Source organism: Microcaecilia unicolor, chromosome 3 (assembly GCF_901765095.1).
Source record: "Microcaecilia unicolor chromosome 3, aMicUni1.1, whole genome shotgun sequence".
Classification (NCBI taxonomy): Eukaryota; Metazoa; Chordata; class Amphibia; order Gymnophiona; family Siphonopidae; genus Microcaecilia; species Microcaecilia unicolor.
Window position 1 is genome coordinate 34,754,510 of NC_044033.1, and position 17,492 is coordinate 34,772,001.

General features: G+C 45.6%; 1 protein-coding gene across 2 annotated transcripts in view; it reads right to left on the reverse strand.

The window, feature by feature from the left end:
- Positions 1 to 17,492, reverse strand: part of FBXO11 (F-box protein 11) — a 263,583-nt gene that overhangs the window by 34,849 nt on the left and 211,242 nt on the right. For both annotated transcript variants that reach the window (XM_030195827.1, XM_030195826.1), the window contains exons 13-16: positions 10,111 to 10,196; positions 9,926 to 10,020; positions 372 to 494; positions 179 to 264 (exon numbers count right to left, since the gene is read on the reverse strand). In XM_030195827.1, coding sequence (XP_030051687.1) covers positions 179 to 264; positions 372 to 494; positions 9,926 to 10,020; positions 10,111 to 10,196 — 390 coding nt within the window. The remainder of the gene's footprint in view (positions 1 to 178; positions 265 to 371; positions 495 to 9,925; positions 10,021 to 10,110; positions 10,197 to 17,492) is intronic.

The following is a 17,492-nucleotide window of genomic DNA, read 5'->3' on the forward strand; positions in this document are numbered from 1 at the left end:
TCTCATCAGATATATTTACAAATAAAAGAGGGGGTTGGAAGAAACAAAGAGCTACATGACATATACTAAATGAACACATTTTTAAAAAGCTTTCCAAAAACATCTCAAATAATTTTGCAGCAACAACTGCAAGACAACATGGAAAAAATTAAATACGTATATATTTTTTAAAAGTTACCTTATTTGAACTCCAGAGTACATATGGTTATAAATGTCATTGTCTTCAAGTACTCCATGTCCATTGTCATAAAAATAGACACCAACCTAATATATATTCAAAGGAAATTTGTTAAAAGGTTAAAAGGTTAAAAAATACAAAATCAAAGTATTTGAAAAAGCATACATCATGTACTGTGCCTTATTTAACCAACCTGTTTACCACTGTGTATTCTGTTTCTCCTCAACACTGGAGTGCTTCCCGTTGTCACCCAAACACCAGCCAAAGTATTACTGTAAACTTCATTTTCTTCAATCACACCTTGCCCTTTTTCATGCTAAATTAAAATGAGAGATGACAATGTCATTCATGAGTATTCTTTATAATACATGATAGTCAAAAGAAATTGATAACTTTTGAGATCTCTATTCTGGTTGGATTTTTTTTTTTAAGCAGTAATGTAGATTTCCTCAAACAAAAATTCATCACAGCATAAACAAACAAAGTTGACTTAACACAAGCCAAACCTGTGAAAAGCACTAATCACCAAGGCTTCAACTTTAGCTACTGGGGGGGGGGGGGTGGGGGTAATTTTATAGGTGATTAGAGTTGTGTGTAACAACATTTTAAATGTTCAAGAAAGCTCTTATAAAAATTGCGTGTGTGAGGGAAGCAGGTTGCAGCTGAGAACAGACTACGATGTTTGTTTTGAGGTGTTTGCTCCCTCTGAACAACACTTTAAAATCTATCAAACTTCTTGATAAATCTCTCATACTTCAAGAGCCTATTGAAGAATTGGCTTCAAAATCCATCAAGCTCGACTTCAATATTGTGTCTCGGCAAAGGATCAAAATATCTAAGCAAGATCTCCCTTTGCTGCAAAATTTAGGCTCTTGCCACTACAAGGTAATGTTAAAGGTAGTCCTATGAAAGAACTCTTACAAACAGAAGATTTGCTAATAGAAAATTGACAGCAGAAATGGAGAAACAGCAAATCTTAAACATAAGCTTAATTCGAATGCGGAGCTCACCTCGATAACTGAGGTCAAAAGGGCAGCAAAAGAGTATAAATGGTAACAGTGCACTGGAAACTAGAAACAGTGACGCTTCTAGAACAAAATTTAGACTATGGACTTTTCCTCCAGGAATTTGTCCAAACCTTTTTTAAAGCGAATGATACATACCTGTAGCAGGTGTTCTCCGAGGACAGCAGGCTGATTGTTCTCACGACTGGGTTGACGTCCACGGCAGCCCCCACCAACCGGAACAAAACTTTGCGGGCGGTCCTGCACGCAGGGTACGCCCACCGCGCATGCGCGGCTGTCTTCCCGCCCGTACGCGACCGTTCCCGCTCAGTTGAATGACAAGCAAAAATGAGTAAAAACGCAACTCCAAAGGGGAGGAGGGAGGGTAGGTGAGAACAATCAGCCTGCTGTCCTCGGAGAACACCTGCTACAGGTATGTATCATTTGCTTTCTCCGAGGACAAGCAGGCTGCTTGTTCTCACGACTGGGGTATCCCTAGCTCTCAGGCTCACTCAAAACAAGAACCCAGGTCAATTGAACCTCGCAATGGTGAGGGCATAACAGAAATTGACCTACGAAGAACAACTAACTGAGAGTGCAGCCTGACCAGAATAAATGCGGGTTCTGGAGGATGGAGTTGGATTTAAATCCCAAACAGATTCTGCAGCACCGACTGCCCGAACCGACTGTCACGTCGGGTATCCTGCTGGAGGCAGTAATGTGATGTGAATGTGTGGACAGATGACCACGTCGCAGCCTTGCAAATCTCTTCAATAGCGGCTGACTTCAAGTGAGCCACCGACGCTGCCATGGCTCTGACACTATGAGCCGTGACATGACCCTCAAGAGTCAGCCCAGCCTGGGCGTAAGTGAAGGAAATGCAATCTGCTAGCCAATTGGAGATGGTGCGTTTCCCGACAGCGACCCCTTTCCTGTTGGGGTCGAAAGAAACAAACAATTGGGCGGACTGTCTGTGGGGCTGTGTCCACTCCAAATAGAAGGCCAGCGCTCGCTTGCAGTCCAATGTGTGCAACTGACGTTCAGCAGGGCGGGTATGCGGTCTGGGAAAGAATGTTGGCAAGACAATTGACTGGTTAAGATGGAACTCCGACACCACCTTTGGCAGGAACTTAGGGTGAGTGCAGAGTACTACTCTGTTATGATGAAATTTGGTATACGGAGCATGAGCTACCAGGGCTTGAAGCTCACTGACCCTACGAGCTGAAGTAACTGCCCCCAAGAAAATGACCTTCCAGGTCAAGTACTTCAGATGGCATGAATTCAGTGGCTCAAAAGGAGGTTTCATCAGCTGGGTGAGGACGACGTTGAGATCCCATGACACTGCAGGAGGCTTGACAGGGGGCTTTGACAAAAGCAAGCCTCTCATGAATCGAACGACTAAAGGCTCTCCAGAGATGGCTTTACCCTCTACACGGTAATGGTAAGCACTAATCGCACTAAGGTGATTCCTTACTGAGTTGGTCTTGAGGCCAGACTCTGATAAGTGCAGAAGGTATTCAAGCAGGTTCTGTGCAGGACAAGAACGAGGTTCTAGGGCCCTGCTCTCACACCAAACGACAAACCTCCTCCACTTGAAAAAGTAACTCTTTTTAGTGGAATCCTTCCTAGAGGCAAGCAAGACACGGGAGACACCCTCAGACAGACCCAACGAAGCGAAGTCTATGCCCTCAACATCCAGGCCGTGAGAGCCAGAGACTGAAGGTTGGGGTGCAGAAGCGCTCCGTCGTTCTGCGAAATGAGAGTCGGAAAAGAATCCAATCTCCACGGTTCTTCGGAGGACAACTCCAGAAGAAGAGGGAACCAGATCTGGCGGGGCCAAAAAGTCGCTATCAGAATCATGGTGCCGCGGTCTTGCTTGAGCTTCAGTAAGGTCTTCCCCACCAAAGGTATGGGAGGATAAGCATACAGGAGGCCGGTCCCCCAATGGAGGAGAAAGGCATCCGACGCTAGCCTGCCGTGTGCCTGTAGTCTGGAACAGAACAGAGGCAGCTTGTGGTTGGTCTAAGAGGCAAAAAGGTCCACCGAGGGAGTGCCCCACTCTCGGAAGATCTGGCGTACCACTCTGGAATGGAGCGACCACTCGTGCGGTTGCATGACTCTGCTCAGTCTGTCGGCCAGACTGTTGTTTACGCCTGCCAGGTATGTGGCTTGGAGCATGCCGAACTGGCAGGCCCACCGCCACATCCCGACGGCTTCCTGACACAGGGGGCGAGATCCGGTGCCCCCCTGCTTGTTGATGTAATACATTGCAACCTGATTGTCTGTCCGAATTTGGATAATTTGACAGGACAGCCGATCTCTGAAAGCCTTCAGTGCGTTCCAGACCGCTCGGAGCTCCAGGAGGTTGATCTGAAGATCTTTTTCCTGGAGGGACCACAGTCCCTAGGTGTGGAGCCCATCGACATGAGCTCCCCACCCCAGACGAGATGCATCCGTCGTGAGCACTTTCGTGGGCTGTGGAATTTGGAATGGGCGTCCCAGGGTCAAATTGGTCCGAAATGTCCACCAGTGCAGCGAATTGCGGCAACTGAGGGACAGGCGGATGACATCTTCTAGATTCCCGGTGGCCTGGCACCACTGGGAAGTTAGGGTCCATTGAGCAGATCTCACGTGAAGACGAGCCTTGGGAGTCACATGAACTGTAGAGGCCATATGACCAAGGAGTCTCAACATCTGCCGAGCTGTGACCTGCTGAGACGCTCTGGTCTGGGAAGCGAGGGACAGGAGGTTGTGGGCCCTCGCCTCGGGAAGAAAGGCCTGAGCCGTCTGTCAATTCAGCAGAGCTCCTATGAATTCCAGAGATTGGACTGGCTGGAGATGGGACTTTGGGTAATTTATCACAAACCCTAGCAGCTCCAGGAGGTGAATAGTGCACTGCATGGACCGGAGAGCTCCTGCCTCCGAGGTGTTCTTGACCAGCCAATCGTCGAGATATGGGAACACGTGCACTCCCAGCTTGCGTAGATACGCCGCCGCCACCACCACGAGGCACTTTGTGAACACCCGTGGGGCAGAGGCGAGCCCAAAGGGCAGCACACAATACTGAAAGTGCCGTGTCCCCAGGCGGAATCTGAGATACTGTCTGTGAGCTGGCAGTATCAGAATGTGAGTGTATGCGTCCTTTAAATCCAGGGAACATAGCCAATCGTTCTTCTGAATCATTGGCAGAAGGGTGCCCAAGGAAAGCATCCTGAACTTTTCTTTGACCAGATATTTGTTCAGGCCTCTCAGGTCTAGGATGGGGCGCATCCCCCCTGTTTTCTTTTCCACAAGGAAGTACCTGGAATAGAATCCCTGCCCTTCCTGCCCGGGCTCAACCGCATTGGCGCTGAGAAGGGCGGAGAGTTCCTCTGCAAGTACCTGCTTGTGCTGGAAGCTGAAGGATTGAGCTCCCGGAGGACAATTTGGAGGAGGGGAAGCCAAATTGAAGGCGTATCCGCACCGCACTATTTAGAGAACCCACTGGTCGGAGGTTATAAGAGGCCACCTTTGGTGAAAAAATTTTAACCTCCCCCCCCGACTGGCAGATCGTCCGGTACGGACACTTTGATGGCGGCTATGTTCCCATGGATCCAGTCAAAAGGCCGTCCCCGGCTTTTGCTGTGGAGGCGCAGGGGGCTGCTTAGGCGCACGCTGTTGACGGGAACGAGCGCGCTGGGACTGTCCCTGTGCCTGATGAGGCCTTCGGGCCGGCTGGGTGTACCTACGCTTGTTGTAGGCGTAGGGCGCAGCCTGCCTGGCCCGGGAAAAACGTCCACCAGCTGAGGTGGATGCTGAAGGCGCCCGGTGGGAGAGTTTGTCGAGGGCGGTTTCCCGCTGGTGTAGTTGGTCCACCAACTGCTCGACCTTCTCACCAAAAATATTATCCCCCCCGGCAAGGGACATCAGCCAGCCTCTGCTGGGTGCGGTTGTCCAGGTCAGAGGCACGCAGCCATGAGAGCCTGCGCATCACTATACCTTGGGCCGCAGCACGAGATGCCACATCGCAGGTATCATATATACCCCTGGACAGGAACTTTCTGCACGCCTTCAGCTGCCTGACCACCTCCTGAAAAGGCCTGGACTGCTCCGGGGGAAGCTTGTCGACCAGGTCCGCCAGTTGCTTCACATTATTCCGCATGTGTATGCTCGTGTAGAGCTGGTAAGACTGGATGCGGGTCACGAGCATGGAAGATTGGTAGGCCTTCCTCCCAAATGAGTCCAGAGTGCGAGACTCCCGCCCCGGGGGCGCCGAAGCGGTATCCCTCGAACTCCGTGCCCTCTTGAGAGCAGAGTCCACGACCACCGAGTCATGAGGCAATTGAGGCCGCATTAACTCTGGGTCCGAGTGGATCCTGTATTGGGGCTCCGCTTTCTTGGGGATGGTGGGATTAGATAATGGTCTCCACCAGTTCCGAAGCAGTGTCTCTTTGAGGACATTGTGCAACGGCACCGTGGAGGACTCTCTAGGTGGTGATGGATAGTCGAGGACCTCGAGCATCTCAGCCCTCGGCTCATCCACAGAGACCACGGGGAAGGGAATGCAAATCGACATATCCCTGACGAAGGAGGCAAATGAGAGGTTCTCAGGTGGCGAGAGCTTTCTCTCTGGTGAAGGAGTGGGGTCGGAGGGAAGGCCCACAGACTCCTCTGAGGAGAAATATCTGGGGTCCTCCTCCTCCCGCCACGAGGCCTCTTCCTCGGTGTCAGACATGAGCTCCTGCAGCTCAGTCCTCAACCGGGCCCGGCTCGACGTCGAGGCACCAAGGCCTCGGTGGCGTCGTCGAGCGGTGGACTCCCGCGCCGGCGGGGATGAAGCTCCCTCCATCGACTCCACCTGCGTGGCGGTCGAGACCAGCGCCGCAAGCGGCGTCGGCGTCGAAGGCCTCGGCACCGGGCTAGAGCACGCCGGCGCGAGGGCGCAAGCACCCCCGGCACCGGCACAGTCTGGCGGATCAGCCCTTCCAGGATCCCCGGAAGGATGGCTCGGAGGCACTCGTCTAGGCCCGCAGTCGGGAAAGGCGAGGGGGGCGGTAGAGGCGTCAGTGCCGGAAGCTGGTCGGGTCCAGGAGACGGCACCGAAGTGCTGGCACCCTGGCGTGACGATACCTCTACAACCGAGGGGGCCCTCTCCTCTCGGCGCTGCCGCTTCCTCGGTGTCGAATCATCCCTGGCACCGGGAGCCGGATGCGCCGTGGGCGACCGATGACGGTGCTTCTTTGCCTTTTTTCGGTGCCCGTCATCGGCGCTTGGTGGAATTGAAGAGGAGGAAGTAGATCCCCCTCGGCCTCGAGGGATCGGGTCTGACAGGGTTCGGTCCCGAGGGCCCTGGGTAGAGGGAGTGACCGGGGCCGATTGCCCACGCGGCCTCTCACCCCTGCCGTCTCCGGAGGACCGGCGGGCCGACGGGACCTGTGCTCCTGGGGTCGGTGCCGTCGGTGCCGATTTAGTGGACATCGGTACCGGTACCGAAGATCCGGCCGTCGACACCGATGCCGTCGACGTCGAGGGGCCGGTGCAAGTTCCAAAAAGACGGCCCCGTAGAACTTGCCTCGCTACCTGTGTCCGTTTCCGGAGACCGAGACACAAGGTGCACGTCTTGGTATCGTGCTCCGGCCCGAGGCACTGGAGGCACCAAGCGTGTCGGTCTGCGAGATATGCCGGCCGCACCGACCACACTTCTTAAATCCACTCGGGACCTTCGAGGACATCGATGGAAAAATCGCGTAGGCGAAGTCAAAGTCGTCGATGGTGGCGGTAAAATTCACACCTCGAAAAATAACTCGACCGCGCGGCCACAAGGCCGCAACGAGACGTCCTCTCTAAAAAGACGAGGGAAAACAAAGTTCTTTCTTTTTTTTTTTTGTAAAACAAAATAAAACAGAAAAAGTGAATAAAACAGAACGAAGAAAATCTCGCGGCGAACGCACGATCCGGTTTCCGGGGCTGACAGAGAGAGAGAGACGAACGCGGCTCTCTCCAGCGCGGAAAAGAAAAGACTGAGCGGGAACGGTTGCGCATGGGCGGGAAGACGGCCGCGCATGCACGGTGGGCGTACCCTGCGTGCGGGACCGCCCGCAAAGTTTTCTTCCGGTTGGTGGGGGCTGCCGTGGACGTCAACCCAGTCGTGAGAACAAGCAGCCTGCTTGTCCTCGGAGAAACCCAGATACGCTAACCGCTTTTACCACATTCTCTGGCAAAGAGTTCCAGAGCATAACTATTCCTTGAGTCTTCCAATTTCCTAAGGTCTTCCTGCAATATTTCACAACCTTGTTTAATAACCTTGAATAGTTTTGTATCATCTGCAAATCTGATCACCTCACTCGTCGTTCCAATTTCCATATCATTTATAAATATGTTAAATAGTACCGGTCCCAGTACAGATCCCTGCGGCACTCCACTGTTCACTCTCTTCCATTGAGAGAAATGACCATTTAACCCTACCTTCTGTTTTCTGTCCAATAACCAATTCCTAATCCACACCAGAACCTTGCCTCCTATCCCATGACTCTATTTTTCGCAGGAGTCTCTCATGAGGAACTTTATCAAAAGCTTTCCAAAAATCTAGATAAAATACATCAACCGGCTCACCTTTATCCACGTATTATTCATGCCTTCAAAGAAATGAAGCAAGTTGGTGAGGCAAGACTTCCCTCGGCTGAACCCATGCTGACTCTGTCCCATTAAGCTATGTTTGTGTACATGTTCTATAATTTTATTCTTTATAATAGTTTCCACTATAAAGAATAAAATTATAGAACACGTCCAGAAAGCACTATAATAGTCTGGCTAAGTAACTCCACATTACTAAAAGACTGGGTCTGTAACATTCCATCTCCACCTCCCCCACCAAAGTTCCAGCCCGCGGGCCCAGGTCAGGGAAGGAGAAACGTCCTCCTGAAGACTCGCAGCGATTAGATGATCTTCTTGCCTGTGCAGCGCCTTCACATAGAGGTGAGAGGCGCTGTGCGGGCCCGGTAAGGCGGAGGGGGGATCCGGTGGAGGAGGGGGGGGGGAGTGGCAGCGACCTCAGAGGGGCGGGGCCGTGGGAGAAGGAGAAAGAGAGAGACAGGAAGGGAGGGGGCCGGGGCTGCTAAACTTTTGATTTTTTTATTTAATATTCAGTGGCGACCTCGGGGGGGGGGGGGGGGGGGGGGGGGCAGCAAGGCCGTACATACAGGACGCTCCTGACGAGCGCCTTTGCCCCCTCCCAATCCTTTTTTTATTTTTGGTTTGATTTTATATTTTAAGCAGGGGGAAGCGGGGGACCACGTGTTTGTGGGGGGTTTTTTGGTGGTGGTTGTTTTGACATTTGTGGCATGCATAGAGCAGCCAGTATAACACTTGGCTGCTCTGCGCATGCTTTAGGGGCCGATTACCGACGGGGATTACAACAGTTTAACGAATCTGTAATGCATTGTACTTTACAATACCGCACCGAACATGTGCGACTTGTTTTTTTGGTGCATTCTTCGTTTTTTTCAAATTCGGTAAGCACTTTTACGTTTTAGATTTTTTTTACGTTATGGTTGATGCATCTGGGCCTAAGTCATTTAACCGTCTACTGCCTCAGGCACAAGCTTAGATTGTAAGGCCTCCGGGGATAGGAAAATATGTACTGTACCTGAGCAACAACTGAAAAAGGTGTGAGCTAAATCTCTAAATCCAAAAAAAAGCAAGATTTTTTCATAAGTACAATATAAGGAAAAGTTTTTTTTGTTTTTTTTTTTTAATAAAGCTCACAATTTAAACCACAGTGACAAAGTTCAGCTGATTCCTCATGTGTATTGCTCAGTTGTCAAATGGAAAGAAAATAAGCTGGTTTCCTTTCTGTACAGTAACATAGTAACATAGTAGATGACGGCAGAAAAAGACCTGCATGGTCCATCCAGTCTGCCCAACAAGACAACTCATGTGTGCTACTTTTTGTGTATACCCTACTTTGATTTGTACCTGTGCTCTTCAGGGCACAGACCATATAAGTCTGCCAAGCACTATCCCCGCCTCCCAACCACCGGCTCTGGCACAGTGGTCAGAAATAACAGAAGACTGCTGGCTTTTTTTAAAGTAACTTCAAATACAAATATGAAAACCAAAACCCTCGTCAGTGAATATGAACTACTGTATCTCCCTAATGTAATGAAGTATCATAAGTTCACAGCAACAAAAGCAGTTTTTCTGCATTAGCATTCATGTAATAAAATGGGCTACATATAATCAGCACAAAAAGCTGTTTCATCTTCTCTGGACAAATAGAATAAGGCTTTATTTGGGTCAATATTGAGCTGGCAGTGGTCAGTATTTTCTTAAACACTCGCCACCACTGGCAAAATCAGACCCAAATATTCAATGCCAGGCCTAATCTGGCACTGAATATCCAGGTTATAGCCAGCCACTGAACTTATCCGGGTACAAAAATATGCAGACCACTACTCGATTAAGTGCCTGCATAGTTAGGACAGCATTTGTTTTGTCCTATCTTTAACCTGGAACTCACTCGGTTAGCAGATTGAAAATCTTTGCTATCTGGGTAAATTCTGGTACTGCCCAACTCTGCCCTTGGACTGCCCAAGCACTAACCGCAGTGCCACACCAGTCACACCAGACTTTCAGTAGCAGCACTATCCGCCTCTACTGCCCATTAAATTGTTCACAACATCTATCTCATCATTAAAAAAAAAAAAAAACCTACAAGTTTACACCCATATTAAAGAAAGAAAGGAAGCTCTCCTTTACTACTTACCACATAAATTCCTCCATGTTGACCATCATGAATTTTATTGTGTCTGACAATAGGACAGCTATTTGTTCGAATCTGAATTCCTGCTAGTGCATTCCCTGATAAAAAAAAAAAAAAAAAATCTTGTTAAATAAAATGCCTAGTCCAGAAGTCAGAATGATAAAAATAGATAATAAACATTCTTGTACCATATATGTCATTTCCTTCAATAAGGCCTCTTCCATCACCAAAGATGTAAACGCCACCTTGATTCCCATTAAAAATTGCATTAGTCCTAAAGATTTAAAAAAAGAAAAGAATTTATAGTATCTGCCACAAAACTAAACAAAGTCCTATTTAATGGATCATCCCATGATTTATTCCAACATTAATACAATATGCATTCCCACCACATACTGGTTTTAATAGTTTCATGTAATATGCCATGCTGTAAAAAAATGTATTACATGGTCCTAAATATATAATTCCCTTAATCATGGTACAAATGATTTATGAGTGTATTCCAGTGTAAAACCACTGGATTGTTTCTGAACATTGCCACAATAAGAGAGACGTGGAAGACTTAGGTTCATTTCATTGGTCAGGACTTTACTCTCCAAATGTTAGTGTTCAAAACCTCTTGGTAGAGGAAGTAGTACATATTATACAACAGTGAGACCTAGGGGCTCATTTGCAAAGCACACTGACATCTCAAAATGGCAAAAAACCCAAAAAGTCCATCTGCCAGAGACATCCAAATTGTGTTTTTTCTTTAAATTGTGAGCCCTCTAGAAACAGATCTATGCCTACTGTACCAAAATATTTGCACCTGCAAGCCTGAAGACTACAGGTGGTGTACAGTCAGATACAGTAGGTACTAGGAGTAGAGGAGTAGCCTAGTGGTTAGCACAGCAGACTTTGATGCTGGGGAACTGGGTTCAATTCCCACTGCAGCTCTTTGACACTCTGGGCAAGTCACTTAAGCCTCTGTTGCCCCAGGTACAAAATAAAATGCCTGTATGTAAACTGCTTTGATTGTAACCACAGAAAGGCAGTATATCAAGTCCCCTTCCCTATTACATCTAATTTATTTTGTTTTTTTAAATAATCAGCAGGCCTTGAGAATTAAATCATAATGAACTACTGGTATTTTTCTCTTTTTGTAACATGTTAAAGAAGATACATACAACAGTAAACCAACTTTAAAGACCTATTTGAAACAATAGAAGCCCTATTTACACATGTATATTGAATAAACACTGAAAATCCAATTTACATCTGGCAAGTCTCTGAAGTACTCCTTAATAAATTTGAGCATCTTGAGGCTTTTATAATGGGTGCTGAAAGAGATGGAGACAATTCATCTGCTACTACAAGGATTAAAGCTGAAGACATTGGGGGTTGGACAACCAATCCCTTCACAGAGGAGGACAGGCTAAACTGGACAGTGCAATATTGGTGTGAAAAAGGTCCTATGTTGAATTCAACTGCAGATCAGAGCAGTGTAATGACTGTGCTGATCAGTGGTTCTCAAACCTGTCCTGGGAGAACCCCAACCAGTCAGGTATTCATGATACCTGCAATGAATATTCATGTAGATTTAACTCATGAATATTCAATGAAAATATCCTGAAAACCCGACTGGATGGGATTGCCCCGGGACAGGTTTGGGAATCACTGGTGCTGACAATGGCCAAAACATGTCAATTGTAGTATCTTGGCAATGTATTTTTGACTGATTGCACTGGAGAGAAATGTGCAGGTCTGTGCTTGGAGATACTCTTTCTAATGCCTCAGTACTGGTACACTTGTGCTTTTTGTGCACTTTTGAAGGAATTGTCAAAGATAACTTCACATCAGGCCTCTGCAGCATTCAGAGACCTCTGTGCTTTGGGCTCAGAAGCCTCCAAAGAATTTTATAATATTTTCATAGACCTCTGGTACTATTCCTTAGCATCTGGATAAGCAGTGATAAGGTAGACAGACCTTCCACTTAGGAGGCTCTGCTACAATGCACAAAATCAACAGATCTCTGCACAAAGTCCCCTTTTCTTCTTTTCAGGCAAAACAGAAGCATCTTCTCTACGTCATTGTTTCGAAGTAGGTTCACACTCATGGAACACTCATTTCAGCACACTCACGGAGAAATAGGACCACAGTAACATACAATCAACTAGTTATGGTTGGAGACAAGTCAAATAAAATATTTGAAGTAGGTATCAAACTTCTAGATCGTTCTCTTGCACTACAGACAAGGACAGAACCTGAATTCAGTTGGGAAATACCTTAGAAACAAAATAGTAAGAAAAAGATATACACACACAAACAGCTTTTTTTCCCCATAAGGATGAGACGACAAACATCTGATAACACAGAGGTTAGCCTCTTAAAACAGGATCGCTGGGATTTGTTTATTATTCTTTTTTGCATCTCCTCAACAGAATGGAACAAAAATAGAACTGAAGTGCTAAGAGGGTAGTAGTGTATGCTCAGAACTTCACACTCTGTTCTGAGCTCTAGAAGAGTTGTTTCATCTGGGCAACAAGAAATCTCACCCACTTACGTGCCTGACTCAGTCCTGCTTGTCAATGGAAAACTCCCTGTCATCCTTACAGGCATGCAGTCTTGGGAAACACAATGACAAGATAATTAAATGATTAAGAACATAAGAATAACCAGACTGGGTTAGACCAATAGTCCATCTAGCCCAGTATCCTGTTACAGTGGCTAATCCAGGTCACAAGTATCTGGAAGAAACCCAAATAGTAGCAACATTCCATGCTACCAACCCCAGGGCAAGCAGTGGCTTCCCCCATGTCTACCTCAATAGCAGACTATGGACTTTTCCTCCAGAAACGTGTCCAAACCTGACATGGTGTTTGCTGTTCTTTTGTTCTCTCTGTGGATTAACTTGCATACATAAAGGAATTATTCAAGCCTATCAGCTTCTTCTCAGAGAAAGTTGATTGTGACCCCTGAGGCAGGCACTTTGACGCCAAAACACGGACCGTGTCGGGTCCTTGATATGAATATTCTGAATAAACTGGTTTTTGATATTAACTCCCTATTGGATTGCGCATTTGTCAGTCTCTACTTTTGCTGTAAAGCTTATTTGAGCAACAGTTTGAAGTCCCCAGAAGCAGGTCTTTTGATCAAAACGCTGCATTTCATATGAGCATAAGCGTAGGGTGTCAGAAACCTCTAGACAGCACTGAGGCTACAAATACAGGATTAAGCAGTCGCTTATTTTCTTTTCTGTTCTCCTATTGCAATTTTATTGTAATTCTAGTGAGGCTTTACGTTTAATGTCTCAGCGCTCTAGAAATGTTAAGTAGTAGTAGTAGTGACTTTAGGAGCTACTTGTGTGGTTTGAGTTTTGTCTTTATATTTTCTAATATTTTTGAATTTGAAATGCATTCATAATAGAAGTTTAAATAAAAGTCATGAATAAAGAAGAGGCTTTGGCCTCTGGGGGCAAATGATTTGATAGGCTCGGGGGGGTTGGAATGGCTATGTGCTATGAGAGACCTGGTAGCCTTACCACTAATGGATATCTGATGCCCCTGGGTCCTTTTTCCTCTTTTTTCACTTCTCCCCCTTTTCGAGTATTATGTCCCAGTATTCTTTGTTCCCGTTGGGTATATAGTAATGTTTGAGGAGCAAGATTTTTTGGTTTGTTTTTGTTCCCCCCCCCCCCCCGCCCCCTTCCTTTTGTTTATTATTACTATTTGGGTTTCTGCCAGATATTTGTGACTTCGACTGGCCACTGTTGGAAGCAGTATAATGGGTTAGATGGACCACTAATCTATTTTTATGGCTATTCGTATGTTCTTATGTTGTAGAAGATGTAAACCAAGGAGGTTTTATTGAGAACAGGAGACGGCATGACGTCAAAAAACTGAAGTTACTTAGGTTAGTCTGTGTTTCCCCTTCCGCAGCCGTCGTTCTGCATACACTCAAAATAAAGCAAACAAACCTATGAGCTGCTGTATCCACGTTGTCGTTCTTTATTGTTGATAGCATTTAAATTTAATCTCACTTATATTTTCAAACATGCCAGCTTGTGCAAAATACAGAAGTACACAGAGGAAGTATAACAACAGAATAACTTTTCATAGGTAGAGTAATTTGTTATAAATCATAATCAGTGTGTCATTTGGCGGGGCTGGTTATAGGAACACCCTAGCATGTGTTATATTTGTGCAGAGATTTTTTTCTCCTGTTAAAGGGCCACTAAAAGAGACATATGAGAATCAGTAGCTCAACATTCAGAGTTTCTATCTATTTATTTACTTACTTATTTATGGCATTTATATCCCACATTAAACATGAATTAGATTGAAACCTGGGAGCATTTAAAATCTTTTTTTTTTTCCTGTGCATAGATCAAAAGAGAAAGATGGTTTGTGGGAACTTGCTCCTTTTGTTTTGTGGAATACAGTGGTATATTATAAAAAAATGCACTTACTACTATTTAAAAAACAGATATTCAATAATGAGGGCAGAGCTACCTTCATGCAGAAGTCCAGAGTCAGTCTAAATGTGCCAACATTTTCCATTTCTGTGATATATATTTCTTCTTCAAGTCATTTTTCAACAGCATTTTCTCTATTACCACCCAAATGCAAACACAATTATAACAATAGGTTTTGGATATTACTGAACTCTATTATTCTGTGTCTCAATGTATTTCCAGTTTTGGCACAGTACAAACTCATCACAAGGACAAAATATAAGAAAACCAATGCAGCGCATTAGGGGCTTATAGCCATTTTGGTTATATTTAAACAAATGAGAAATCTGCATGAAAGAAAATATATATTTTTATTATTTTGACATATGAAACCCACTTATCCCTAAAACATGCTCAAAACAGAATAATCCACTTGTACAAAAGAGATGAGGTGAAGATGTGATTCCATGTGCCCCAATGAAAGGAGAGTTTAATTTTACTTCCAATCTTCTCGCGGCAGATTACTATAGTTAAGATGAACCCATCAGTAAATAGGATATCCTCACTGAAATTTGGCCATGTATTGTGTGGAAAAATGAGTACAAAATACAGCCTATATTAGCTGTTTCCACCAGCTACAATCATTTTTGAAGCTGTTTTAGTGATATTCAGTTTTGACTTCATGATGTTTATATCTACATAGGGGAAGCTTTCAAATAAATTAAAAAGCTGTCAACTTAAAAAAAATTAAAATCTTTTGTCCTCCACCTTTTAAGGCACTGGAACATCTTTTGACTTTTTACAGATGGATCATGTATAAGCAGTCCCTTATTTCTAATAATCATTTACTATTGTTTATCAATAGCGTTTGCTATTGTTTTGGGTGAACCAGTGTGGTGGCATTCTCCTCCTACTGCCAGCAAGCTCCACCTACTGGCTTCAACCCACATAACAGGCGTATAGTCTCCTGTTCTCAATCTAATCTCCTTGATATAAACCAAGCACAGAGCACTTCAGCTATAAAATGACTTGTATTTCTAAGAAATCATGGGAAAGAAACATGCACAACAAATACAGTCCCACAAATATTCCTAGGCTGACTCAATACAGCATGTTGGTAAATGGCAACAGAGAGACCATGTTACTATGCACCATGACTGGTGCAGGCTGCAGTCACGCAAATAAAGTGAAGAAAAACCATAGTTTTATATATTTCTTCCTAGGACTAGAGAGGATGGATAAAGATATTCTAAGGCAAACAGCTTGCAATTGCAAAAAAGGTTACTCATTTTAAGAAAAATGAAATGACTGTGGTTCAGATATGCCCAATGTGCTCCACAGCAAAACAATCAATTGATAAAGAACTGAGGTAGCTCATTTGCAATAGATTTTTTACACACGTTTTGCCCCTCTGCTTAAGAGTATGAAATTGTTTGCTTCTCATCAGTCAAATTTTGCAGCATTTTCCTAAGTTACACATCATTATAATGCAGATATGTAAGAAGCTATGTGAGGCTGTACCACTGCATTTTGATCTTTTTTATTATTATTACACAGAGCCACAGTTGTTCACGATTGGCCTTCACGCCCTTTAAAGAGCAGATTTGATGTTTTGGTTGCAAATAGGAAGTCTCGCCAATATTTTAACTTATAAAGTAAGTCTTTGGAGGTCAGTTGTTCTGTTTCACTTAGTAACATAGTAACATAGTAGATGACGGCAGAAAAAGACCTGCACGGTCCATCCAGTCTGCCCAAGAAATGTGCCACTTTTTTGTGTATACCTTACCTTGATTTGTACCTGTCTTTTTCAGGGCACAGACCATACAAGTCTGCCCAGCACTATCCCCGCCTCCCACCATCGGCTCTGGCACAGACCGTATAAGTCTGCCCAGCACTATCCCCGCCTCCCAACCACCAGCCCCGCCTCCCACTACTGGCTCTGAAAGCAAAGCTTTTTTATTTGCTTATAGCATTGGCTATCCATTTAATTATCTCTGCTTGGAAAGACAATTACCAACCTCTCTATGCACACATGCTAGGTACCATTCCCTTTAAGCTGCATGGAAGTGAACCTATGGACTGTCATGCAGCAAAAGCAGCACGTCCCCTCCCCACCTTCACCGCTGCTGATGCTTCTCCTGCCCCTCTAATGTCACTTTCCTGTTGCAGACCAGATTTGGCAGTCACACATACAGAGGCTGCAGCCCAGGAGAATGATGTATGCTGTTTGGCTGCTGTTGCTCGTTTAGGGGAGAAGCAACAGTGCCTGGGATACTCAGGGGGGGAGGGGAGGGGGGAGACAGAAAGAGGTGGAAGATAGTGATGGAGGAGGGGGACAGAAGTGGGGGGGGGGAGAGAAGGAGAGAAGATGCTGGATGGAAGGAGTGGGGAAGAAAGAGCAAATGCTGGATAGTAAAAGGGAAAGAAAAAAAACAGAATTAGTGAAAGACTGGGAAATAAGGGGAAGGGGAATAAGGGCTAGCATGAGGGAAAGAGATGGAAAGCTGCAGGTAGATACAGAAAATAAAAGGGAGGGAACTGAAGTCTAGATGGCAAGAATGAATTAACTCTGGACAGAGAGGCAGAAAGGAGAAATTATGTCTTACCTGATAATTTTCTTTTGTTTAGTCAGCAACACTATTCTGAACCAGCAGGTGATATCCCTTCCCACCAGCATACGGAGGTACAGAAAACTGAATTCAGCCAGTGACAACACCAGCTATAATATGTGGTGCTCTCTGGAACAATCCAGTATACATCTGACCAAACAGTTAAAGGTCCCTTTTTTAATGCACCCGGCCCCATCAACCACTACAGCTGCAATATTAAGCGAGCAAGTAAAATACCAGAGTGGCGCTCACTACTCTGCATATATCAGGGAACAGCCATCTCACGGGAACCCCTTATGGCTACCAATCGTAATCCAATCTTTTTTTTTTTTTCATTTACTTCTAATAAGAAAAAATACAGCATACCCAGAACCCCGAGCCAAGGTTTTCCAAGGGCACGATTTCAGAACTGTGATGCTGACTAAAGAAACAAAAATGATCAGGTAAGACGTAATGTCTCCTTTCTTAGCATGAGCTTACACTGTTTCAAACCAGTGGGATGTATCAAAGCAGGCCTAATGGACGAAGA